General features: G+C 40.8%; 2 protein-coding genes across 5 annotated transcripts in view; one reads left to right on the top strand and one right to left on the bottom strand.

The window, feature by feature from the left end:
* The window catches only part of LOC110530392 (potassium voltage-gated channel subfamily H member 6), a 71,999-nt gene extending 56,601 nt beyond the window's left edge, over positions 1-15,398 (bottom strand). Inside the window, exons 1-3 of one of the 2 annotated variants that reach the window (XM_021613401.2) lie at positions 15,101-15,398; positions 14,771-14,937; positions 11,283-11,513 (exon numbers count right to left, since the gene is read on the bottom strand). In XM_021613401.2, the coding sequence (XP_021469076.2) occupies positions 11,283-11,513; positions 14,771-14,846 (307 nt within the window). In that variant the 5' untranslated portion in view covers positions 14,847-14,937; positions 15,101-15,398. The other variant, XM_021613402.2, reaches the window with a different exon arrangement.
* Positions 15,399-19,053: 3,655 nt separating this feature from the next.
* Positions 19,054-22,325, top strand: part of LOC110530391 (solute carrier family 12 member 7) — a 43,522-nt gene continuing 40,250 nt past the window's right edge. For 2 of the 3 annotated variants that reach the window (XM_021613399.2, XM_021613395.2), the window contains exon 1: positions 19,055-19,283. In XM_021613399.2, coding sequence (XP_021469074.2) covers positions 19,166-19,283 — 118 coding nt within the window. In that variant the 5' untranslated portion in view covers positions 19,055-19,165. Of the gene's footprint in view, positions 19,284-22,325 lie in introns of all 3 variants that reach the window. The other variant, XM_021613396.2, reaches the window with a different exon arrangement.

Raw genomic sequence — 22,325 nt, 5'->3', positions numbered from 1 at the left:
AAACCTAGGAGGCTCATGGTTCTCACCCCCTTTCCATAGACTTGCACAGTAATTATGACAACTTCCGGAGGATGTCCTCCAACCTATCAGAGCTCTTGCAGCATCAATTGACATGTTGTCCACCTAATCAAACGATCAGAGAATGAATCTAGTCGTGAAAGCATAAACTACAGCTAGCTAACACTGCAGTGTATAAAATGTGGTGAGTAGTTGACTCAAAGAGAGCGAAAGACAATAGTTGAATAGTTTTGAACAAATTCATTTCTTTCAAAATGAAAGAGAAGCAAGAGAGATATTTAATAGTATATATTTTTTTACTTTCTCTTACTTAGCTAGCGTCGAATGCAGCTGACAGAGCTCCAGAGTTCCACTGTGGAGATCGGAGAACCTTCCAGAAGGACAACCATCTCTGCAGCACTCCACCAATCAGGCCTTTACGGTAGAGTAGCCAGACGGAAGCCAGCCCTTAGTAAAAGGCACATGACAGCCTGCTTGGAGTTTGCCAAAAGGCACCTAAAGGACTCTCAGACCATGAAAAACAAGATTCTCTGATGAAACCAAGATTGAACTCTTTGGCCTGAATGCCAAGCGTCACATCTGGAGGAAACCAGGCACCGTTCATCACCTGGCCAATACCATCCCTACGGTGAAGCATGGTGGTAGCATCATACTGTGGGAATGTTTTTCAGTGGACTGGGAGACTAGATGGGAACAAGAGATGCGGACTGGGAGACTAGATGGGATCAAGGGATGGGATCAAGGGAAAGATGAACGGATCAAAGTACAGAGAGATCCTTGATCCCTGCTCCAGAGCGGTTAGGACCTCCGACTGGAGCGAAGGTTCACCTTTCAACGGGACAAAGACCCTAAGCACACAGCCAAGACAACGCAGGAGCGGCTTCGGGACAAGTCTCTGAATGTCCTTGAGTGGCCTAGCCAGAGCCCGGACTTGAACATCTCTAGAGAGACCTGAGAATAGCTGTGCAGCGACACTCTCCCTCCAACCTGACAGAGCTTGAGAGGATCTGCAGAGAAGAATGGGAGAAACTCCCCAAATACAGTTGTGCCAAGCTTGTAGCGTTATACCCAAGAAGACTCGCGGCTGTAATCGCTGCCAAGGTGCTTCAACAAAGTACTGAGTAAAGTGTCTGAAAACTTTTGTAAATATGATGTTTCAGTTTTAGATTTTTTTATACATTTGCAAAAAAAAATCCAAAAAACTGTTTTTGCATTGTCATTATGGGTTATTGTATGAAGATTGATGAGGGGAAAAAACAATTTAATCAATTTTAGAATAAGGCAGTAACATAACAAAATGTGGAAAAAGTGAAGGGGTCTGAATTATTTCCTAATGTATAAAATTGAGCACCAAGCAATGCAATCTCCATAGACAAACATTGTCCGTAGAATGGCCACGCGAATTAATGATCCTTCCGCAGGTTCACCTACCGAAACCTTGTTACGACTTTTACTTCCTCTAGATAGTCAAGTTTGATCGTCTTCCACTTTCCTTCAAATTTCTGCCCTGCTAGAACTGCCCCAGTTAACTGTAAGTGTTGTTATTGTGAAGGTGAAATGTCTAGGAGCAACAACTGTTCAGCCGCGAGGATAGGCAACACAAGCTCACAGTACAGGACAGCCCCAATTTCGCACTAATGCAATTCCACAAAATATACAACATGCATAGCAGCAGATTAGCAAAAAATGTAATAGCACATTATCCAAACAGGTTGTCGCATAGAAGCCTTAATGCAGTTAATAAACTCTACAATAAACCTCTACAGTATAGCCTATAAAATAACATGTACCTCTTTGAGCTGTTATTGTGACTCTTCAGACAGTCACACATTTTATAGGACAATGCACAATTCACTTCATAGGCATCTAAGTCACAGACATGAAGTCTGTGAGGAGAGCCAGCTCTCCTGTCCTTGATTCAAGGCTATTTCCCTATCCAATCCCAATACTACTGAAACCCAAAATGCAGATTCCTGTCTCAAGGAAGGTGGCACAGCACCCATCTCGAGAGAGCTGACGCTTAAACCGATTAGTAAAAACCTAATACTGACCATTTCCTTAACCAAACCCTCAACCCTGACCCTAATTTTATAAATTCTGAAATGAAATATAGATTTGGGCGTGTGTCTTTATAGCCATCGAGGATTGAACCTCTGCATTTTTTGAGCTTCGACGCTGCCATTGGACATGACTCAACACAACCGCATTCCCTCCCTGTCTGATGGCAATGCCGGATGCCCCCTTGGCTGTAGTGTAGCAGAGCCGTGATTTGTTTGGGGAGAACCCTGGCATTGTGACCATATTGGTTTTAAATGGGCACTTCCGATTATTGCGGGATAAATATGAATTATTTTCGGTATTGAAACTTGGTGGATTTTCGGGAAAATATTAATCACTACTCCCTATATGTCTATGCAACTTTATTTTGTTTTTACACAAAATGGTCTCAAACGTTTAAAAACACCCTCCACGGCATTCAGCGTGTTTATTATGAAGCTGAATGTCAAAACGGTCAAGTGAACCAAAGAGAGTAATTAAGGGGAGAGACTGGGGAGCTCAGCTCATCATCAGACCTAAATCTAAAAAGGTCTCCCAGGCCTCTCTCTCTCTCTCCCCCGCTCTCCCTCCCTTCCGCAGGTCTTGGAATGGGAGTGAGGTTCTAGAGTCAAGTTCGGGACAGGATGGGACAAAATCGACAGTCCACAGGAATGGGCAGCATAGGAATAGTTATAAACTGAGGGGGCAGAGGGGTTAGAAATATGCAACCAAAACAAAACTGTGTGTTGGCCTAATATAGTTTACTTAATAAAAATACAAATCTGCATAAAACACACTTTAATAAAACACATTTTCCACCACGCTAGGGTGGAAAGCAGTCTTTGTACTGCAGTTTAATAACAGACCAGAAAGACAATTTCCATATGTAACAGTATAGCTTCCATCCCTCTCCTCGCCCCTACCTGGGCTCAAACCAGGGACTCTCTGCACACAACGACAACAGCCACCACTCGAAGCATAATTACCCATCGCGCCACAAAAGCCGCGGCCCTTGAAGAGCAAGGGGAACAACTACTTCAAGGTCTCAGAGCGAGTGACGTCACCAATTGAAACGCTATTAGCACGCACCTCGCTAACTAGCTAGCCATTTCACATCGGTTACACATGCACTGCCACATAGAGAAGTCAGATTAGAAAATTCCTAATAAGACATCAACTTTGTGCACAAAATGTCCATTCAATTATTCAAATAATTGTTGCAGCGGCAGATTCTTTTACATTTGTATTATTCATCCAATGTCTGCCATGTTTTTGGATGATGTGATGATGTAGTCGCTGCTCGAGCTGCTCCCGGTGCACACTGTGTGCTAGTGTGCATGTGATGTTGGTCTGTATAAACCGGATGCAACCCGAATATAGACTGTCCATGAATCGCCGTATGCGAATGTGAATAGAACAACGGGTAGACATCTTGGATGCAGTCTCCAGTTCTTATTATACCTCAGTAGTGTATAGCCAGCTGCATACTTGTCTTCGGTCTCTCTTTATGTAGTGTTGCCTCTCTTGTCGTGATGTGTGTTTTGTCCTTCATTTTTAATGAGGAGGCCTTTGGTAGGCCGTCATTGTAAATAAGAATTTGTTCTTAACTGACTTGCCTAGTTAAATAAAGGTTAAATAAAACATATCAAAATACAGTCCAGTTGGACACAGATGACATAATAGGAATAATAGTGTCACCAGCCAGCCGGTTTGGCTAGTGGAAACACCCTGAGCAGGGGACAAACAGAGGAGCACTTAACAGAGGAAGTTATTTCAGATTATTACAAGTACACATGGGCATGGGACAGGGCTGATTTTAATCGGGACGGGACAGGAAAGTTCTGGGGTTATAGCACTGTTGCAGGATCAAGACAGCACAGAAAAAATTTGACAGGACAAGACAGGAATGAATTTTCACTCCTGTGTCAACCTCTAATTCGGTATATCAGTCACCGGTATTCAACCATAGTGAGAACCCCTCTGATCGTTACAAAATAATGGTCTTTCTAATAGCTAACCTTAGAGTTAAGAAGAAATAGTCATTCAAACTACACTCTTTTCAAGAAGAAAATAACTGTACACTTAACACTAAAAGTAGTTTTGATATTGCAGTACGTTGAACTGTGACATTAGCCATAGTAGTAAAAAACAGTCGTTTCCCAAATCGGACTTCCGAGATTGGTTTATTTCAGTGACAAGCTAGCATAACAGAACCCCAGTTTAGAGTAGATACTGTTTTTCCCATTACAGAGGGACAATTTCATTACCCCATGCCCAGACGTAGTAATAAACGACTTACACTGCGGCCTGTGGCAGAAATTGCACTGCAGATTTATAATATATCCTGTTCTGCTCCTAGTGTATGCATCTGTCAACGTATGACGTCAAAGAAATATCACTGAATCGTGACTTGTTTTGAAGGAGAACTTCAGGAAGGCTGTAGGCTACAGTATGTCTGGAAACTTCTAAATATTTTCAACTAATAAAATGCATACCAATACACCAATTCACACATAGCATGAAGAACTCACTCCATGAGATACAACAACATCCTTTTTTCAATTTTGCAAAATTTATTTTACCCCCTTTTCATGGTATTCAATTGTTAGTAGTTACAACTCTCATACGGGCTCGGGAGAGACAAAGGTCAAGCCAACCAAGCCGCAGTGCTTCTTAACACAGCACGCATCCAACCCGGAAGCCAGCCACACCAATGTGTCAGAGGAAACACTGTGCACCTGCTGCAACAGAGCCTGGGCTTGAACCCAGAGTCCCTGGTGGCACAGCTGCAATGCAGTGCCCTAGACTACTGCGCCACCCGGGAGGGACGTGGGACGTGTAATATGTCCATAGCATTCTGATTTAGACCCGAAACAGGATCTCATTAAGTTCTGTTTAGTTGTGGTCATATGTTTATATGACACACGTTATTATCCTCATGGGGGCTTCCATCTCATACAGTAGCTAAAGAAATCGTAAGTAAGTAGCCTTAGCTTGTGCGAGCCAGAACAACTAATAGGGCAGGAGCCTATCTCCTGTTTCTGTAGCATGGACCCTAGTCTATCGCAGGGCCTTACCCCAAATCTATCTCCTTAATGCTGAGTGCCAAGCGGATATGCATCAGGTCCCATTTTTTTTATGTCTTTCATATGACTCGTCGAGGGATTGAACTCACAACTTTAAAAAAAAACATATTTTTATCCAGAGCAAGCAGGGTTAAGTGCCTTGCTCAAGGGAACATGGACAGACTTTCCACCAGCTTTGGGGTTCAAACCAGCAACCTTCCAGTTACTGGCCCAACACTCTTAATTAACCGCTAGGCTACCTGTCACTGACACTCCAGCCACAAGTCCACTGAGTTGGTCAGCTGAAACAATATATGTAGGAAAAAACTATAACAAAAGTGATAGGAGGGCAAAAAAATGTAATAAGATATTAATGCAGAACAGTTTTAATATTACTGTATATGACAGAGAAATGTACAGTCTGATGTGAAGGAGGGTGATAGGAATGTTTCTAAAGAAAATTCTCATGAAGAAAATCCAGTATATCATATATCTCAACACACATAATATCAATTCAGGCAAATGCTCTCTCTGTACTGTATAGCCAATAGACTTTTCCAAGACAAGTGTGCTACTCTTAGCATAACTATAGTTTTAATTTTAAGATTATGTGTCTCTAATGTCCATGCTAATGTTTTAGATATATGTACATTGTAATGTATGTTTGTCTGTGGTCTTTTTCATTATGTCACGGACCCCAGGAAGACTAGCTGTCGCCATTGTCGTCAGCTAATGGGGATCCTTATAAAAATCATAAATTACTTAATGGGTTGAATGATCTGGTTTTAGTACAGGACATCATGATAACCAAGTCTTTAAATATGGATTATTGACTATGGTGATCCTACAGGAAAAGAGTGAAAGAGCCACAGTAACTAATTTCCTGTAATAATCACCAGCTTGGCTTGGCCCTATCCCCATTTAACAGGATTTAGCATTTATCTTCCACTCCTAAACCAGATTAAGGTGCCATAATAATGACCCAAATAGAATTCATTACTCTCTTCCAAGTCTTCTACTCTAATGCTAATGATGAGAGGATGGAATCTTCAGGAGTTCCAGTCCCAAATCTCTGTCTCGTGGATGGAAGGCAGCCAAAAGACATGGTGCGAAAACACGCTGCTCCCAAATTGAAAAGCCAATTACACACAAACCACAGGAGAGATAGACGGCGAGTGTAATGTGCCAGTGTGTCCTTGTGTTTCATGTGGTGCCTCACACAGAGAAGCAACTAGGGAGGCATTACTACCATATCAATGTGCTTTAGCTGGGGGGGGGGGGTTGTGTAGGCACTGAAACCCAACTATAGTTACACTTCAGTACAGCTAACGAGACACTAAATATTGACTCAACATAGGATGTCAACGGAAATGATTTATCCTCTCTCTATGTACATTTGAAGTCAGAAGTTTACATACACCTTAGCCAAATACATTTAAACTCAGTTTTTTACAATTCCTGACATTTAATCCTAGTAAAAATTCCCTGTTTTAGGTCAGTTTGGATCACCACTTTATTTCAAGAATGTGAAATGTCAGAATAATAGTAGAGAGAATTATTTATTTCAGCTTTTATTTCTTTCATCACATTCCCAGTGGGTCAGAAGTTTACATACACTCAATTAGTATTTGGAAGCATTTGGGTAGCCTTCCACAAGCTTCCCACAATAAGTTGGGTGAATTCTGGCCCATTCCTCCTGACAGAGCTGGTGTAACGGAGTCAGGTTTGTAGGCCTCCTTTCTCGCACACCCTTTTTCAGTTCTGCCCACACATTTTCTATAGGATTGAGGTCAGAGCGTTGAGATGGCCACTCCAATACCTTGACTTTGTTGTCCTTATGCCATTTTAACACAACTTTGGAAGTATGCTTGGGGTCATTGTCCATTTGGAAGACCCATTTGCGACCAAGCTTTAACTTCCTGACTGATGTCTTGAGATGTTGCTTCAATATTTCCACGTAATTTTCCAGCCATCTATGTTGGGAAGTGCACCAGTCCCTCCTGCAGCAAAGAACTCCCACAACACGATGCTGCCACCCCCATGCTTCACAGTTGGGATGGTGTTCTTCGGCTTGCAAGCCTCCCCCTTTTTCCTCCAAACATAACGATGGTCATTATGGCCAAACAGTTCTATTTTTGTTTCATCAAACCAGAGGACATTTCTCCAAAAAGTACGATCTTTGTCCCCAGGTGCAGTTGCAAACCGTATTCTGGCTTTTGTATGGGGGTTTTGGAGCAGTGGCTTCTTCCTTGCTGAGCGGCAGTTCAGGTTATGTCGATATTGGACTTGTTTTACTGTGGATAATATAGATACTTTTGTACCTGTTTCCTCCAGCATCTTGACAGGGTCATTTGCTGTTGTTCTGGGATTGATTTGCACTTTTTACACCAAAGTACATTCATCTCTAGGAGACAGAATGCGTCTCCTTCCTGAGTGGTATGACGGCTGCATGGTCCCATGGTGTTTATACTTGCGTACTATGGTTTGTACAGATGAACGTGGTACCTTAAGGCGTTTGGAAATTGCTCCCAAGGATGAACCAGACTTGTGGAGGTCTACAATTTTTTTCTGAGGTCTTATCTGATTTCTTTTGATTTTCCCATGAAGATAGGCCTTGAAATACATCCACAGGTACACCTCCAATTGACTCAAATGATGTCAATTAGCCTATCAGAAGCTTCTAAACCCATGACATAATGTTCTATAGTTTATTAACAATAAACTTGTGGAGTGGTTGAAAAACAAGTTTTAATGACTCCAACCTAAGTGTATGTAAATTTCTGACTTCAACTGTACACAATATACTATACACAGCTGTTTTGACTTTGAGCCCAGTTTGAAAGGACAATACATCCAATAATTTTGCAGATTGCTTTCTTAAAAATACCAATCCCAATACAGCGAGATGAGATGTCATCATATCCAAAGTTACCTTGAGCCTCAATCATCCTGGAAGAAAGCTTTACACTATCATATTTCAAAGCAGATTAAATTGGGCTTGTTCTACAATCCAAAGAGATTTAGGCAGCAGGGAGATGCTAACCTGAGCTTTGTTGTGCTTGAACTGGGCCCAGAAGACAGCATTCACAAAATCCGGATACATTTTGGAATAATTCCCCTGTTAGTCCTCCGCAATGTAATTCACAACAAATTCAACATTAAGCTGCTGCGACATTCTTTACAGAAAATAACAATCCAATTAGCACCCCCACCCGGTACATCTATCATTTACGGAGCATACTCTCAGGGGGTTAACTAGGATTAAACTGAGGATGTAGTGAACACCAAGGTTATCTCCATAGCCATTAGGGTATTCCAGCTATATTCTACAGTATTATCTACACCTTTAGCGAGGTCATTACTCCAATCCCCTTAAGGAGATCTCAGTCACTCAGGAACTCACTAAATGGGCACTGTATTCTGATCCTCAACATTATATGGCTCAAAGGTGTAAAATACATCAGCTGCCTGCAACTTTTAAATGTAAACACATTGCAGCGTTACCAGGTTTGACACTGATTTCCGGGGATTGCTGCTCATTTCTGAGAATATGTTTACTGATTTGCGGCAGGTAGCCTAGTGGTTAGAGCATTGGGCCAGTAACTGAAAGGTTGCTAGATTGAATCCCTGAGCTGCCCCTGAACAAGGCAGTTAACCCACTGTTCCCAGGCCATCATTGTAAATAAGCATTTGTTCTTAACTAACTTGCCTAGTTAAATAAAAATGTTTGTCGTCAGTATATTTGAGTTCCTGGAATGAATTAATACTCTGGTGGGCAATTCACCTGTGCTTTAATGACCTCTCATGAGAGATGAACTGTGAGGACTGAGACACACTGTGCCAAATTGTTTCTTGTTTACAAAGACCATTTCAATCTAGTGGGAGTTTAGGTATATTAGTAGGGTCTCTCACTGTGTATATGATGAGATCATCAATTCACCTGCCTGCATGAGAGCTTTTCTGGCTATGAACTCCCTGATCTTAACTAACGAATGACTGAATCCAATGCCTATGCATGCTGTGCCACTGTTATTCAATTTACCTCAGTCTACATTGACACAGACTGTTATGCAAAAGGATTTATAATTATGAATGTATTAATCTCTCGTAAAAAATGAACACCTACGTACGGTATAAGTCTCCAGCACACAAAAAGTTACATCTGCCCTTTACATGATACAATACTGTCTCCCGCCCCCTGCTCTGCTCCTCCTAGCCTTGAAACAGACAGAGGGCATTGTGTGTTTTAGACTCTTATGCAACCATTCGAAAATCCAGGGGTTACCTTTGGGATTTGAGAGCCATAGTGAGTAATCGTCCTTCAAGCCATCCCCAGCTAGCACATTTGGTTCCTTGGAAGTTTTTGGTTTCACATGGGTCTGGGAACAAAGCCATATGTTAAAAGTGAACGTTTTTTAAACGTTCTGACAACAGATGTGAAAATATTGCCTGTTCCGCAAACATTAATTTTTAGGTTGCAGGGAGGTTCTGAGAATGTTTTACTATGGTTCCCTGAAAGTTTTCCTGGGAGGTTTTATTAACGTTCTCAGAATGGAAATGATAGGTTATTTAATGGTAATTAAATAATGTTCTGAGAACATTCTAAATGTTGGGAATGTTGGGAATAAAATGTAAAGGTTATTTGGAGGTTGTTGAATAACTTCCTTAAAACTTTCACTGAATGTTTCAATAAGACTTTTAATAACACTGTTAGCTTAGTTTGGGTTAACTTTTTTGAACTCCAAGCACAGATAGGACACATGGAAATGAATTTGCTTAAGCTGGGTGTTCACGAGTTTGGCCCCGATTTAGCTGTGCCAGACAGGTTTTGGAGATCGGAAACAAAATCCCCATGTCGTTGCCTACTCGGGGTAAGCAGCCGTTCCCAACGCTTGTTTAATGTGAGCGGATCAGAGACGCAATCTGAGGGCTACCAATCCGGTCTTTGAGCAGTCCCAGACGTCCAGATATTTTCAAACACTTGATTTTATCTGCACTAAATCTGCAATGCTCTTGTAGTGTGAGATATGCAGCGACAAGATTTGAGAACGGTGATCAGCAACAGCCAATTAGAGCTCTCCAGAGGAGGAGCTAGTGAGATGACATTGTATTCTCACAGAAGAACGTTTTTTCATAACATTGTCAGAACAATTTGAGAACATTACTTTAAATAGAACCATGAATAAACCTGTAGGAAACGTTATGCTGAAGTATTGAAATTCCCACAGAAGAACGTTGTTTCATAACATTCTCTGAGCTATTGGAGAACATTCCCCATGTCAAACCATTTGGAGAACGTTCCTAGAACATTACAAAAAATGTTACTATGTTTGAACTTTTAGGAAACGTTCTGTTTAAAGTTAAAAAAAACATTATTTTGTCAAGTTCCTTAAAGGTGATGAGAATGTCCCAAAGACAAGCAACTATCCTGCACCATAGGACAACCATGCTCCCACCAAGCTCTAAGAAACATATGGTTCACTGAATGTTATGAGTGAGCTGGGTCACAACTCATTGTCTTTTGTTACTATTGTTTTGATTACGCTATTCCCACCTGCCCTGTGTGTATGTGTGTGTGTGTGTGTGTGTGTGTGTGTGTGTATGTGTGTGTGTGCTGTGTTTCTGAGTGTAGGAAGCATCATGTCCATTTAGAGTACAGTGGAGAGGCATGAGGCAGGCACTGAAGAGAGCAATCAAGATGTCATAAAAACACTATCTATAGTTCATTGCTTTCCTATCTCTTCTTGTAATTGGCACAGCTGTGTGCTGGAACCTATGAGAGAAATCATAGATTCACAAAAACGCATGGACCATTTGGACATTGTGAGGGGAAATAGAATGTTCAATATGCACATCTCATTCTCCAGCTATATGGTCCAAAAAACATCATTAATTTCTGTACCATCGTCAAGACAGTGTTATGTGGTCCTTATGACAGAGCATTCAAGTAAAGTGTTACTAAACTAGGATTACCCAATACCCAAAGCCTTTATAAGGATCTCATTATCTCAATAAAAGCCTCTGGCATTACCAAAAAAAAAATCACCCAAACACTGATGAATGAAATACTTTATAACCACTATTCCTTTGTGTTTTTTATGTTTAAAAATCAAATGAGAGCCATGCTGAAGCCCTGGCGGGCTGTGCCGGGTCGGGTCGTACCATCTTTGGCGTAGAGGGAGATCTCCACTTTCCTCTCCTCGGAGCCCAGCAGAGCCTTGGCCATTTGGGCCACGGCAGGCCTCTTGGTGTGCGGCCCATACAGGAAGCTGCAGGTGCACGGCTTCTGCATGACCTCAGCGCGCGTGTAGCCGCACATGCCACAGAAGGCGTCGTTACAGAAGATGATGGCGCAGTTCTCCACGCGAGCATTGGCGATGATGAACTTGCGATCTGAAGAGGGAGGGAGTAATAGATCAATATTGTTTTAATCTAAAGAGTCATTGCAATTTGTCATCACATATAATACAGTCTACTACAGTTCAATCTAGTACAGGCTTCAGTGAATGAGTCAGAATACAATCAGACATTTTATTAAATAGTTTGAGGAGTGATCATCGGATCCAGATGGGGCAACTTGTCCCCCTGGCAATCTAATGTAAGTTAATGGTACCTAAATTAGCATTTTCCAAATTATGTCCAAATCATTTTCAAGTAACATCATTGAATTACAAAGTCATTTTTTCAGATACTTTACGATGATTTGGACATGAGATGGTGCGAAAATTATTAATAGTGAAATATGCAATACCATTTTGTTTAAATATTTGATTTATTTAATTAAAATAAGACACATAGACTTTAGCCTTTAAGAGTTAATTATACATTTAAAAAATAGATTTTAAACACTAATCTTCAGGGGGGCAGTTACCCACAGCACTTGGGAAAAACTGCCCTTTTGTAAAATTAAGATTTCATTAAATAACTAATGCATTCGGAAAGTATTCAGACCCCTTGACTTTTTCCAAATTTTTTTATGTTACATCCTTATTCTAAAATGGATAGTTTTTCCACCCCCCTCATCAATCTACATACAATACCCCATAATGACAAAGCTGAAACAGGTTTTTAGGAATGTTTGCAAATGTATTAAAAATACAAAACAAAAAAACTCACATTCACATAAGTATTCAGACCCCTACTCAGTACTTTGTTGAAGCACCTTTGGCAGCGATTACAGCCTAGAGTCTTCTTGGGTATGACACTACAAGCTTGGCACACCTATCTTTGGGGAGCTTCTCCCATTCTTCTCTGCATATCCTCTCAAGCTCTGTCATGTTGGATGGGGACTGTCGCTGCACAGCTATTTTAAGGTCTCTCCAGAGATGTTCGATCGGGTTCGAGGGCTCTGGCTGGGCCACTCAAGGACATTCAGAGATTTGTCCCGAAGCCACTCCTGCATGGGCTTGGCTGTGTGCTTAGGGTCTTTGTCCTGATAGAAGGTGAACCTTGGCTCCAGTCGGAAGTCCTGAGCGCTCTGGAAGAGGTTTTCATCAAGGATCTCTCTGTACTTTGCTCTGTTCATCTTTTCCTCGATCCTGACTAGTCTCCCAGTCCCTGCTGCTGAAAAACATCCCCACATCATGATGCTGCTACTTACTTGTTAGATATGACTGCATGGTCGGAACTAGAAGCACAAGCATTTCGCTACACTCGCATTAACATCTGCTAACCATGTGTATGTGACAAATACAATTTGATTTGATTTGACCATGCTTCACCGTAGGGATTGTGCCAGGTTTCCTCCAGACGAGACGCTTGGCATTCAGGCCAAAGAGTTCAATCTTGGTTTCCTCAGACCAGAAAATCTTGTTTCTTGTGGTTTGAGAGTCCTTTAGGTGCCTTTTGGCAAACTCCAAGTGGGCCGCCATTTGCCTTTTACTGAGGTGGCTCGGTGGAGGCCTGATTGGTGGAGTGCTGCAGAGGTGGTTGTCCTTCTGGAAGGTTCTCCCATCTCCACAGAGGAACTCTGGAGCTTTGTCAGAGTGACAATCAGGTTCTTTGTCACATCCCTGACCAAGGCCCTTCTCCCCCGATTGCTCAGTTTGGCCAGGAGGCCAGCCCTAGGAAGAGTCTTGGTGGCTCGAAACATCTTCCATTTAAGAATGATGGAGGCCACTGTGTTCTTCGGGACCTTTAAATGTTCAAAAATGTTTTGTTACCCTTCCCCAGATCTGTGCCTCGACACAATCCTGTTTCAAAGCTCTATGGACAATTCCTTCAAACTCATGGCTTGGTTTTTGCTCTGACATGCACTGTCAACTGTGGTACTTTATATAGACAGGTGTGTGCCTTTCCAAATCATGTCCAATCAATTGAATTTACCACATGTGGACTCCAACCAAGTTGTAGAAACATCTCAAGGATAACCAATGGAAACAGAATGCACCTGAGCTCAATTCCGATTCTCATATCAAAGGGTCTGAATACTTCTGTTTTTAATTTTTTATACATTTGTAAACATTTCTAAAAACATGTTTTTGCTTTGTCATTGTGGTTATTGTGTGTAGATTGTTGAGGAAAATGTTTTATTTAATCTATTTTAGAATAAGGCTGTAACATAACAAAATGTGGAAAAAGTCCAGGGGTCTGAATACTTTCTGAATGCACTGTATTTCCCTTCATAGTTTGCTTGCCTAAGCATGACCATCCATCATCCACATACCTCATTTTAACCAAACTTTGCTTTTTTTGTGTCAGCAATTGGACATTGTTCTTAGGGGGGGCTAGTTACCCCACATTACCCTATGCTTACTGGATACATTTAAAGCAAGCATTCTTTCCAGCCTTACTGATTGAACCTTTCGTAAACTAAAATACAATTTAAATTGGTTATTCTACTTGACCAAACATGCCATATCAGTGACACTAAGGCATGTAACCTTGCATGAGAACTAAGATGGGAGAATCTGTACGGTGCAAGTCTGTTTTCACATTCAACTACTAAACTTGCTGTTTATATCAAAACTATAAACTGTTTAGAGCCTTAGAAAAACAAGTAGATGACGTTTTGGTATCAAAATATGTCCCCAGAAGGAAACATTCAGTGATGGATTTTAGTTATTGAAATGTAGCTGCTTTACTCTCTCCCATCCTGCTTAGAAATGCAGCTCGGGTTCTTCAGGTCCTGCTGTGATATAAGCCATATTTATGCTCTGACAGACACTGCTGCCCTATTTATATCCACTTGAAATGTTGGTCTCCCAGTAAATGTCAGGTAGAAATGTAGCCATGCCTTTATCATTAGACTATGTGTGTAAAATTCAAATAGCAAGAGGGTAAACATAGAATTAACCCAGAGACTACACAATCAAATGTGTGGCATACTGTACATATTTAATCTTCACCTATATTATTTGGTTCAATATTTGCTAAGTCATATCAAGGCAACATTTTGCAGAGACAATACGCTCCTTTTTACAAGACAATCATAACACTATATAATAGAAAGTGGTCACATCTCATGAAACCTATTAACTTTAATGAACACGGGCAGATTACCTACAATGATAGCCTAGTATTTTCATTTTAATCGGGACAAATTGCAATTAAGACGCATTTTGCAAATCGAAAGACACGGTTTGCGTTACATTCCAAATCACAGCATGGTTCCCCAAAATGACTCAATATTGAAGAAAAAAAGTTCTTACTCTGTCCTTCGAATTTTCGGATGATTGTATCCAGAAAAGTGTTCTGAGGAGCCACGTGTCCCCGCCGAACAGGCATCTTTTGGGCGGTATTTCCCTCGGTTTGGAAAGTTGGACCGCAGGCTCTTGTCTAGATCTCGCACTCTGCACCGCTGTAGCCTATGTGGCCCCTATAAAAATCCCAAAGTAGCTGAAAACATGTCACAGCCACCACCAAGTCCTGCGACGTGACGTGTCAACTACTTTTTTAATCACTTTCTAAAGCAGACACTCCGACGATTGTATTTATACATTACCCAAACAAGTAGTATATTTGGCCGTGTATCAACCGACCTGCTTTGATGTTTACGGATGATGTATCCATCCTTTTCTTCCCTGCTTGGAAGTAGCAACGCCTCTTCAGTGAAAACTGCAATTCCAAATCACAGGTGCCTACAGGACTGTGCTGCGGATAATTAGAACATCTTTGACATTACTGCTCTATTATCCTGTTTCACTGTCAGACCGTGGCTGCAACCTTTGCTTTTGAAATGACGATGGTCTATCAAGTAATGGATGGAGTTCTCAGGAAAATAATAATAATAATTTGGGGGAGGGAGAGTTGGGATGTGCAAGAAACTAATTTCCGTTACTGTAACAGGACAAAGGACAACAGGAGAAATATAAGTACCCCTGCATCTCTGTCAGATGCGTCTCTGTAATACTACTAGCCACCTAGCAATTGTATGAAGTTGGCTTCAGCTAGCCCAGATAGGTTCCCAAACTCTCAACCTCATTACTAGCTACCAAGAAGCCATTTCGGCTAGCTTGTCTAACTATCTTAGCTGGCATGCCTGCTGGCAAGGTTGGTTGTTTTTAGAAAAGAAAGCAATAACTAAATGTCCTGAATAATACTCCAATTATTTTCAAACATTTACACAATTGTTTTTGCAGAGATGCAGAGAAGCATTATTTTTTTAAGTCAGGATACAGACAGCTCAACTGGTATGCTTAGATATGTAGAAAAATATTTTACAAATATTTTGCATAGAATTAAGCATACTGATGATGGCTCTAGGTTGCAGGAAACCTGCTGTTTCAGGTGTTTTGAAAAGGCAAAATTCTCCAACTTTCACCCCTCCTGACCTCCACCCTGGCCAATGTCATGTATATTGTTCTCCCCCTAATTTAATGTACTTTGTGCCCCATAGGATTTTTGTCTCTGTCCGTTCTCCAAGGAGTGTTTTTGTCTTGTTGTTATACAGTCAAACTCAGGTTGACAATTTAAGAAATTACTTTATTGAACAGGATATTTCCTTTCTGTGTGTTAAAAATTGATTGTGATATTGCAAAGGGTAAAACTTCTACATATAGGCCTAGATCAAGGAGATTCATGCTTTGCTAATTATTTAAAAATATATGCTATTAAATAGCCTACCATCTTATAGCATAATTTATTCACCACCTGGGCTATGCTCATTCACATTGGACCATGTGCCATCATTCCAGACTGAATAATGAAGGGTGTGATTGCCATCTAGAGACACAGAAAGCACATTACTAGAGGGTTTGTGGTAGGTTACAGTATGACCGTATGACCAGCAGGTGGCAACAGCAGGTTATAAATGGCCAGGTTTGAATGCTAAACATTTTAGGATTTTGCTCTCATATGCAATTAACCTTGTCTGTTTATGTTCCACTGTCTACAGGTTCTACTTTGGCATTTGATTCAGCCATTATGTTCATTACACTTAACAATGGCTATAAGGGAAATATGAAACTCTACCTGTGTGCAAGCTTGTCTCTCGAACCTGGGCCTCGAGAGACAAGCTTGCACCCAGGTTGAAGTTCATATTTCCTTTATAGCCCTTGTTATGTCCGCAAGGATGGGTTTTCAGCCGTCTTGGAACGTTTGGTATAATGTGCTCTTAGCAAAGATTTCCGTATGCTTTGCCTGTTGCTTTCTGACTGTAGGTCTAGTCCCTAACTAAATTGTGAAGGATATGCTTCTATGTCAAAACACTGCCCATTGACAAGCCAGTCAAATTTAACAACGTTTTTTTTTTGTATTCCAATGCTACTTTGTTCTATCCAAACTATAAAATTATCCAACTGGTAAGACTACAGATGATTGACAACATGACAAATTGGACTATACTACAGCATTTTCCAAATAGTTTATCTGTCCTGTTGACATTTGCTTTTCAATTGAAGTACAGTTGTTTTTGTCAATACTGTATGAGCTTTGACAATAAACTACCTACGAACTGCCAAAGGAACACTTAATGAGCCTCACAGTCTTACAAAGTATTTAACCTCTTATCTTATCTTCCCGTGACAAAGTTTATGACCATACTTCTAGCACATACCTAGAACACAGTTTGATTTACAGACTTAGGGTAAGTTGAGCCAATGGCAAGTTGAGCAAATGGCGAATGTGCATAAAGTTGGCAGAATTCATACTATCTGACGTCATTAGCACTATCCACTCAGTTTTTAAACTACATCACGCAATATGGTTTAATGTGCCAATAAATCAGCACAATCTACTTTTTTTGTTCAGTCTTGAAGCTAAAATTGGGATAATGTATACTCTGCTAATGACAATACCATAAAAAAAAGTAACGGAGAGCAATGTACAATATGGCGAACTTAGAAAAACGAGGAATTTGTGGTAAGTGCATGGGGGACACCATCTTTATGCACCTCCTCTATTGAAGGGTTTTCTTAACAGGCATAATGCAGGGCATTGTCGCTGAGGTATGAAGAAACAACAAGGCCTGTCCCGTGTTAGAAAAAAGTACAACGTTTTTCTAAGGTGTTTAAGACTGAGTTAAAAGATGCTTAAAATGATTAAATGACAAAACGTGATTATGATTGTGTTTGGGAAATAAAGATAGACCTGGTTTTAAATAGTGGTAACATTTCATTCAGCAGCATACCACCCTGCATCCCACTAGTGGCTTGCTTCTGAAGCTAAGCAGGGTTTGTCCCTAGATGGGGGACCAGATGCTGCTGGAAGTGGTCTTGGAGGGCCAGTAGGCACTCTTCTCACAGGTCTAAAAAAAAAAAGGTTTTAAGAGTATCCCAATACCCCAGGGCAGTGATTGGGGACACTACCCTGTGTAGGGTTCCATCTTATGGACGGAATGTTAAATGGGTGTCCTGACTCTCCGTGGTCACTAAATATCCACTTATTGTAAGAGTAGGGGTGTTAACCCTGGTGTCCTGGCTAAATTCCCAAGCTATCATGATCACCTGATCATCCCCAGCTTACATTTGGCTCATTCATCCCCCTCGTCTCCCCTGTAACTATTCCCCAGGTTGTTGCTGTAAATGAGAATGTGTTTGCAGTCAACTTACCTGGTAAAAAATTAAAATTCAGTACATGAATTTGTAGGTGCTTAACTTACCCTGTCCTGTGGCTCAACTTAGCTTAACTTAGAGGACACTTTTTTAGGACAAGCTACAGTATGTTTTCAAAACTGTAATGTTGAAATGAATTCTGATTATTTCCAGGGATGCATAACACCCTGAAATATATGTACATATCTTTCTTAGAAAGAATACTATATTTCCCTTGATGGAGTAATGCTGAATGTAAAAATTGTCTCAACAAAAAAATGGCTCAGCAATGATTACTGGAAGATGTATTTTAACATTTCAGTTAAATCACCCAGTAGTAGATTTGAGATTATTACTATTTTGTGGCATTTAATGTTATTCGTATGGTTTTTCCAGAATCTTCATTGTCATTAATAGCCTTTGGTCTTTTAAATCCTTATCTTTTCCAATTGTTCCATATGTTTTCTCTGGGGCACACTCAGGCTGATGTGATTTCCATGTGTTGCCTATAGGGCCTTTTGTGTTTATTGCCGTTTACCCCAGGGGGCCACTCTCCCTCGCTCTCGACTGGCAGGGTCAGTTTAGCATTCAACACCTCTGAATTATCCAGCAGGCTTTGCTCTGTGTGAAAGGAAACTACACTGTGTTTACCAGTGCTAATATGTAGTAGTCTACTGGCCTACAAAGGGGGGTAAAATATAGGAAGGAAGACAAAATCCTGTGTCACTGTACCATAGTTCTACAATGTAAGTTACAAATAAAGGGCTTTTTTCAGTAAAGGGAGAGTTGTTCAGGAAGAGGTGCCCCCTGTGACATTAGGAGTCTTGTCTATTGTAGGTGCTATAGCCTAGATGGGGATGAGGTTGAGTGGAGTAAGGAAGGAGGACTTTCTCTGGGGGAGGAGTTGTAGAACACTCCTTATTTGGAGAGAGCCTGGTCACATGGGGACAGAATCTAAGCAATATAGGTGAGAGAGACAGAAGTAGATAGCACTTCGAACTGTGCCTCGAAAAGGTGAGAGGGACTAGAGTAGTATACTTTCTCAGAATAGAGCCAATGCGGTGAGGGGATAAAATGCCCACCAACTTCACTGTGGTTCCTGTAGAGGATGGCGGGGCCGGGAAGTCAACTCTCGAAGGTGTGTTTAGTGAGGAAGATGAAGAAGACGTTTCTCCACGACGGCCCTACTCAGGTGAGGGCACACTATGTTGACGTTTTCAGGACAGGCTCAGACAAGCAGTGTAGAATCTGTAGAACAGCTGAACATGTTGACTTTAACTTAGCTTTGGAACACAACATTCCTCAGGGAGTCCAAACAATACACAGACTCCCAATGTTGTGTCCCAAATCTAACTGGCCCTTGACTTACAGAATTCTGATATGATATATGGCTTTGTTTGTTTGTTTATTTTTCTCTGTCCTAAGGAGACGAACATACCTTTTATGACAAGAGCGAACTTTTGAACTTTTTGTCATTTTGACAAGAAATCAATTCCTGAAATGAACCAAAAACAAGTGAGGGCTTTCTGAGATCTTCCTTGCCTTTCGCTCTCTCTCTTTCTACCTCTCACTCTTTCACTCACTCATTCACACATCTTTCTTCCTCTTAATGTGAAATCTATATGGATAGTAGTCTGTTCTCTTCCAAGGTTTCTCAGCCTTACATTCCACAGTGGAAGTCACTGCCAAAATGCCACTTGTCTGTCAAGTATTAACTTGCTGTAAACCAGTAGAGCTCCACTGTTCTCTTCTTGTTGGAAGGGAGAGTGGGTTAGGGTTAGTTTTTTTAAATGTCACAGGCTGACTGTCTGCTCTTTACTACTGTAACGAAACTATTTTAGTATTTGCACATGGCATTCTTGTAAAACCGTAGTAATCTCAGATTCTGAGGTGTTTTTTCACTTGGGGGGGGGGGGATTATATACCCCAGATGTTTGTTTGTTGGAGTGTGTGGATGTGTTTGTGCTTGCGTGGGTGTCTGCCTGTGTTTTTCTGAACAAACTCTTCCCACATTAAAAAAACTGTAGTATTTACTGTAGTGTTTAGTATTTACTGTCGTGTTTGGGACATGACTGTGGTATTTACTGTAGTGTTTTGCTTACATGACTGTACTATAGTATAAATACTCTAGTATTACTATAGATAAATACTATAGTATATACTAGAGTTTTTTATGTTTTTGTGGACATAACTGTAGTATTTACTATAGTGTTTTATTTTATCATCTTTGACATAGAAGTGGGGGCTTTCTCCTTGAGGAAACCTACTGGACAATAGTAAAAGAGCACATTTCCATAACCTATAGGAAGATAAGAGTCTGGAGTCTGAACGGATAGTTCAGAGCTTCTGCTCTTCTCCCGAGTGGCGCAGAGGTCTAAGGCACTGCATCTCGGTGCAAGAGACATCACTAAAGTCCTTAGTGAAAGTCCTGTAGTATTTACTACAGTGTTTTTTTTGCGGATAACATTTTAGTATTTAATATAGTATTTTACAGTACGTTATAAAATTATATCAAATATAAAACACTCAAGAAAAACAATCACATTCATCAACAAAGAGGTCCTCAATCAACACTGAACTGCCCGAAAGGCACCAGAACATCCAGTTGTAGGGAACTCTGAAGATTGTTCCATACATTGGGTGGGAAGAGACTAAAAGTCTGTAGCAACAGATGGAATTTCCAGAGTTAGCCATCCCTGTGATCGGGTATGGTAACCCGTACTTCTATGGGCTTTATAAATGAATTAAAGGCAGTGTTTCGTTTTACGCAACGTCAAAGAGGGCCATCCTACTTTATGATTGAGCAAGTAGTGATTTGTTACTTTCCCTCTGGCCAGTTCAGTTAAGTGAGTTTAGCTTCCAGGTGCCACCACTGCTGCCTGAGGGGGGATATGAGATATTAGAATACAATATTGGCCTCACAAAGTGGTAAGGAGGGGTCAGAGGTCAGGAGCAGTACAAAAGATAATCGAGGAAGGTAGAACTAGCGCTTGTGTTTGATCATTTTTGGAGTAAAATGCTATGGGATTTACAGTACTTGGTGTTTGGCAATTGTAGTGCCCAATTGAGTAAAGTCAAACACAAACCTTTCTTTACTACTAAGAAATGGTGCTTTCATTTAAATCTAGCTGCAGATTAACATTTCCAGTGTCACTGAGAGTGGAGCTCTTAACCTTTCTGACTGCTGTTTGTAAAGGCAGTACAGTATGAGTCACACAGGATACATGTAAGGGAAGGCTATGGGCTATGGTCACATTGGCTGTAGTCAGCAGTAGGAATGCTCCACTCAGTTCCAGATTACCAGCTCTATCTGTGTTACATCATGTGCTCTCCTCTATGTTCTCACGCCAACAGTACCTTTACACAGTGCTGTCTCCACAAAATACATCCAGTATAAACAACTTTTTTTTCCAAATGGGCTGCCTCAGGGTAAAGCTTCACAGAATTGTTTTTCTTTAACTGACATTATGGGTCTCTCCCTGAAATGCACTAAATACTGTATACTGTCCATAAGTGCTTTTTTTGTGTTGTCATAAAACTTTACTTCACCAAAGTCATAAAACCTGTGGGCCAATTGCAACTATTGAAAGCCACCAGATTATCGCCAGCTGATCTCTACTTAAACCATCAATATGCTCTAAAATCACCCGCAAAGCTGATCTCAATTTCAACCAACATTAGCCAGGAATTTACCATTCCTAACGCAGATGTCGGGGATGTCTTTTAGTCTTGATTGCAGCCAAAAATAATGTAAGACAATTTCGCTCTCTGGTTAATATTATCATCAGAACAATTTAGTCCTACTTTATGAGCATTCTAGGGGCGATTTATCTATTTGACAATCATCCCATTCAACTGAAATGAAGTATTTCCTCATGTACCACAGCAACTGAAGCAATTTACCAAACACATTGTGTGAATGGAAAACTAATGTTCTACTCTTATTGTTGCAATCATGCTTAGTTTACCCTGCAGGTGCATGTAATCTTTCGTTTTAAGAAGTGCAGTAGTAACCTTGCAGGAGCGTGTAAAATTCTGCCTGTTGGTTGCAATCGAGCCTGTCTTTCTAATCCAGTATGTGGATTGCCGAACATATTTGATTCTCTGTTGATTTCATTCAGTGAGCCTGAGCCTGAGTCTGAGGCAGTGTGTGTGGCTTGTCTGGACAAGACAGGACAGTTATCCCTGTCATTCATAATTGTGTTTATCAATGAGGAAGAGTTGGGCCTACTTC

Source organism: Oncorhynchus mykiss, chromosome 8, assembly GCF_013265735.2.
Source record: "Oncorhynchus mykiss isolate Arlee chromosome 8, USDA_OmykA_1.1, whole genome shotgun sequence".
NCBI classification, from domain to species: domain Eukaryota; kingdom Metazoa; phylum Chordata; class Actinopteri; order Salmoniformes; family Salmonidae; genus Oncorhynchus; species Oncorhynchus mykiss.
This window is presented reverse-complemented; position numbering and strand designations above follow the sequence as displayed.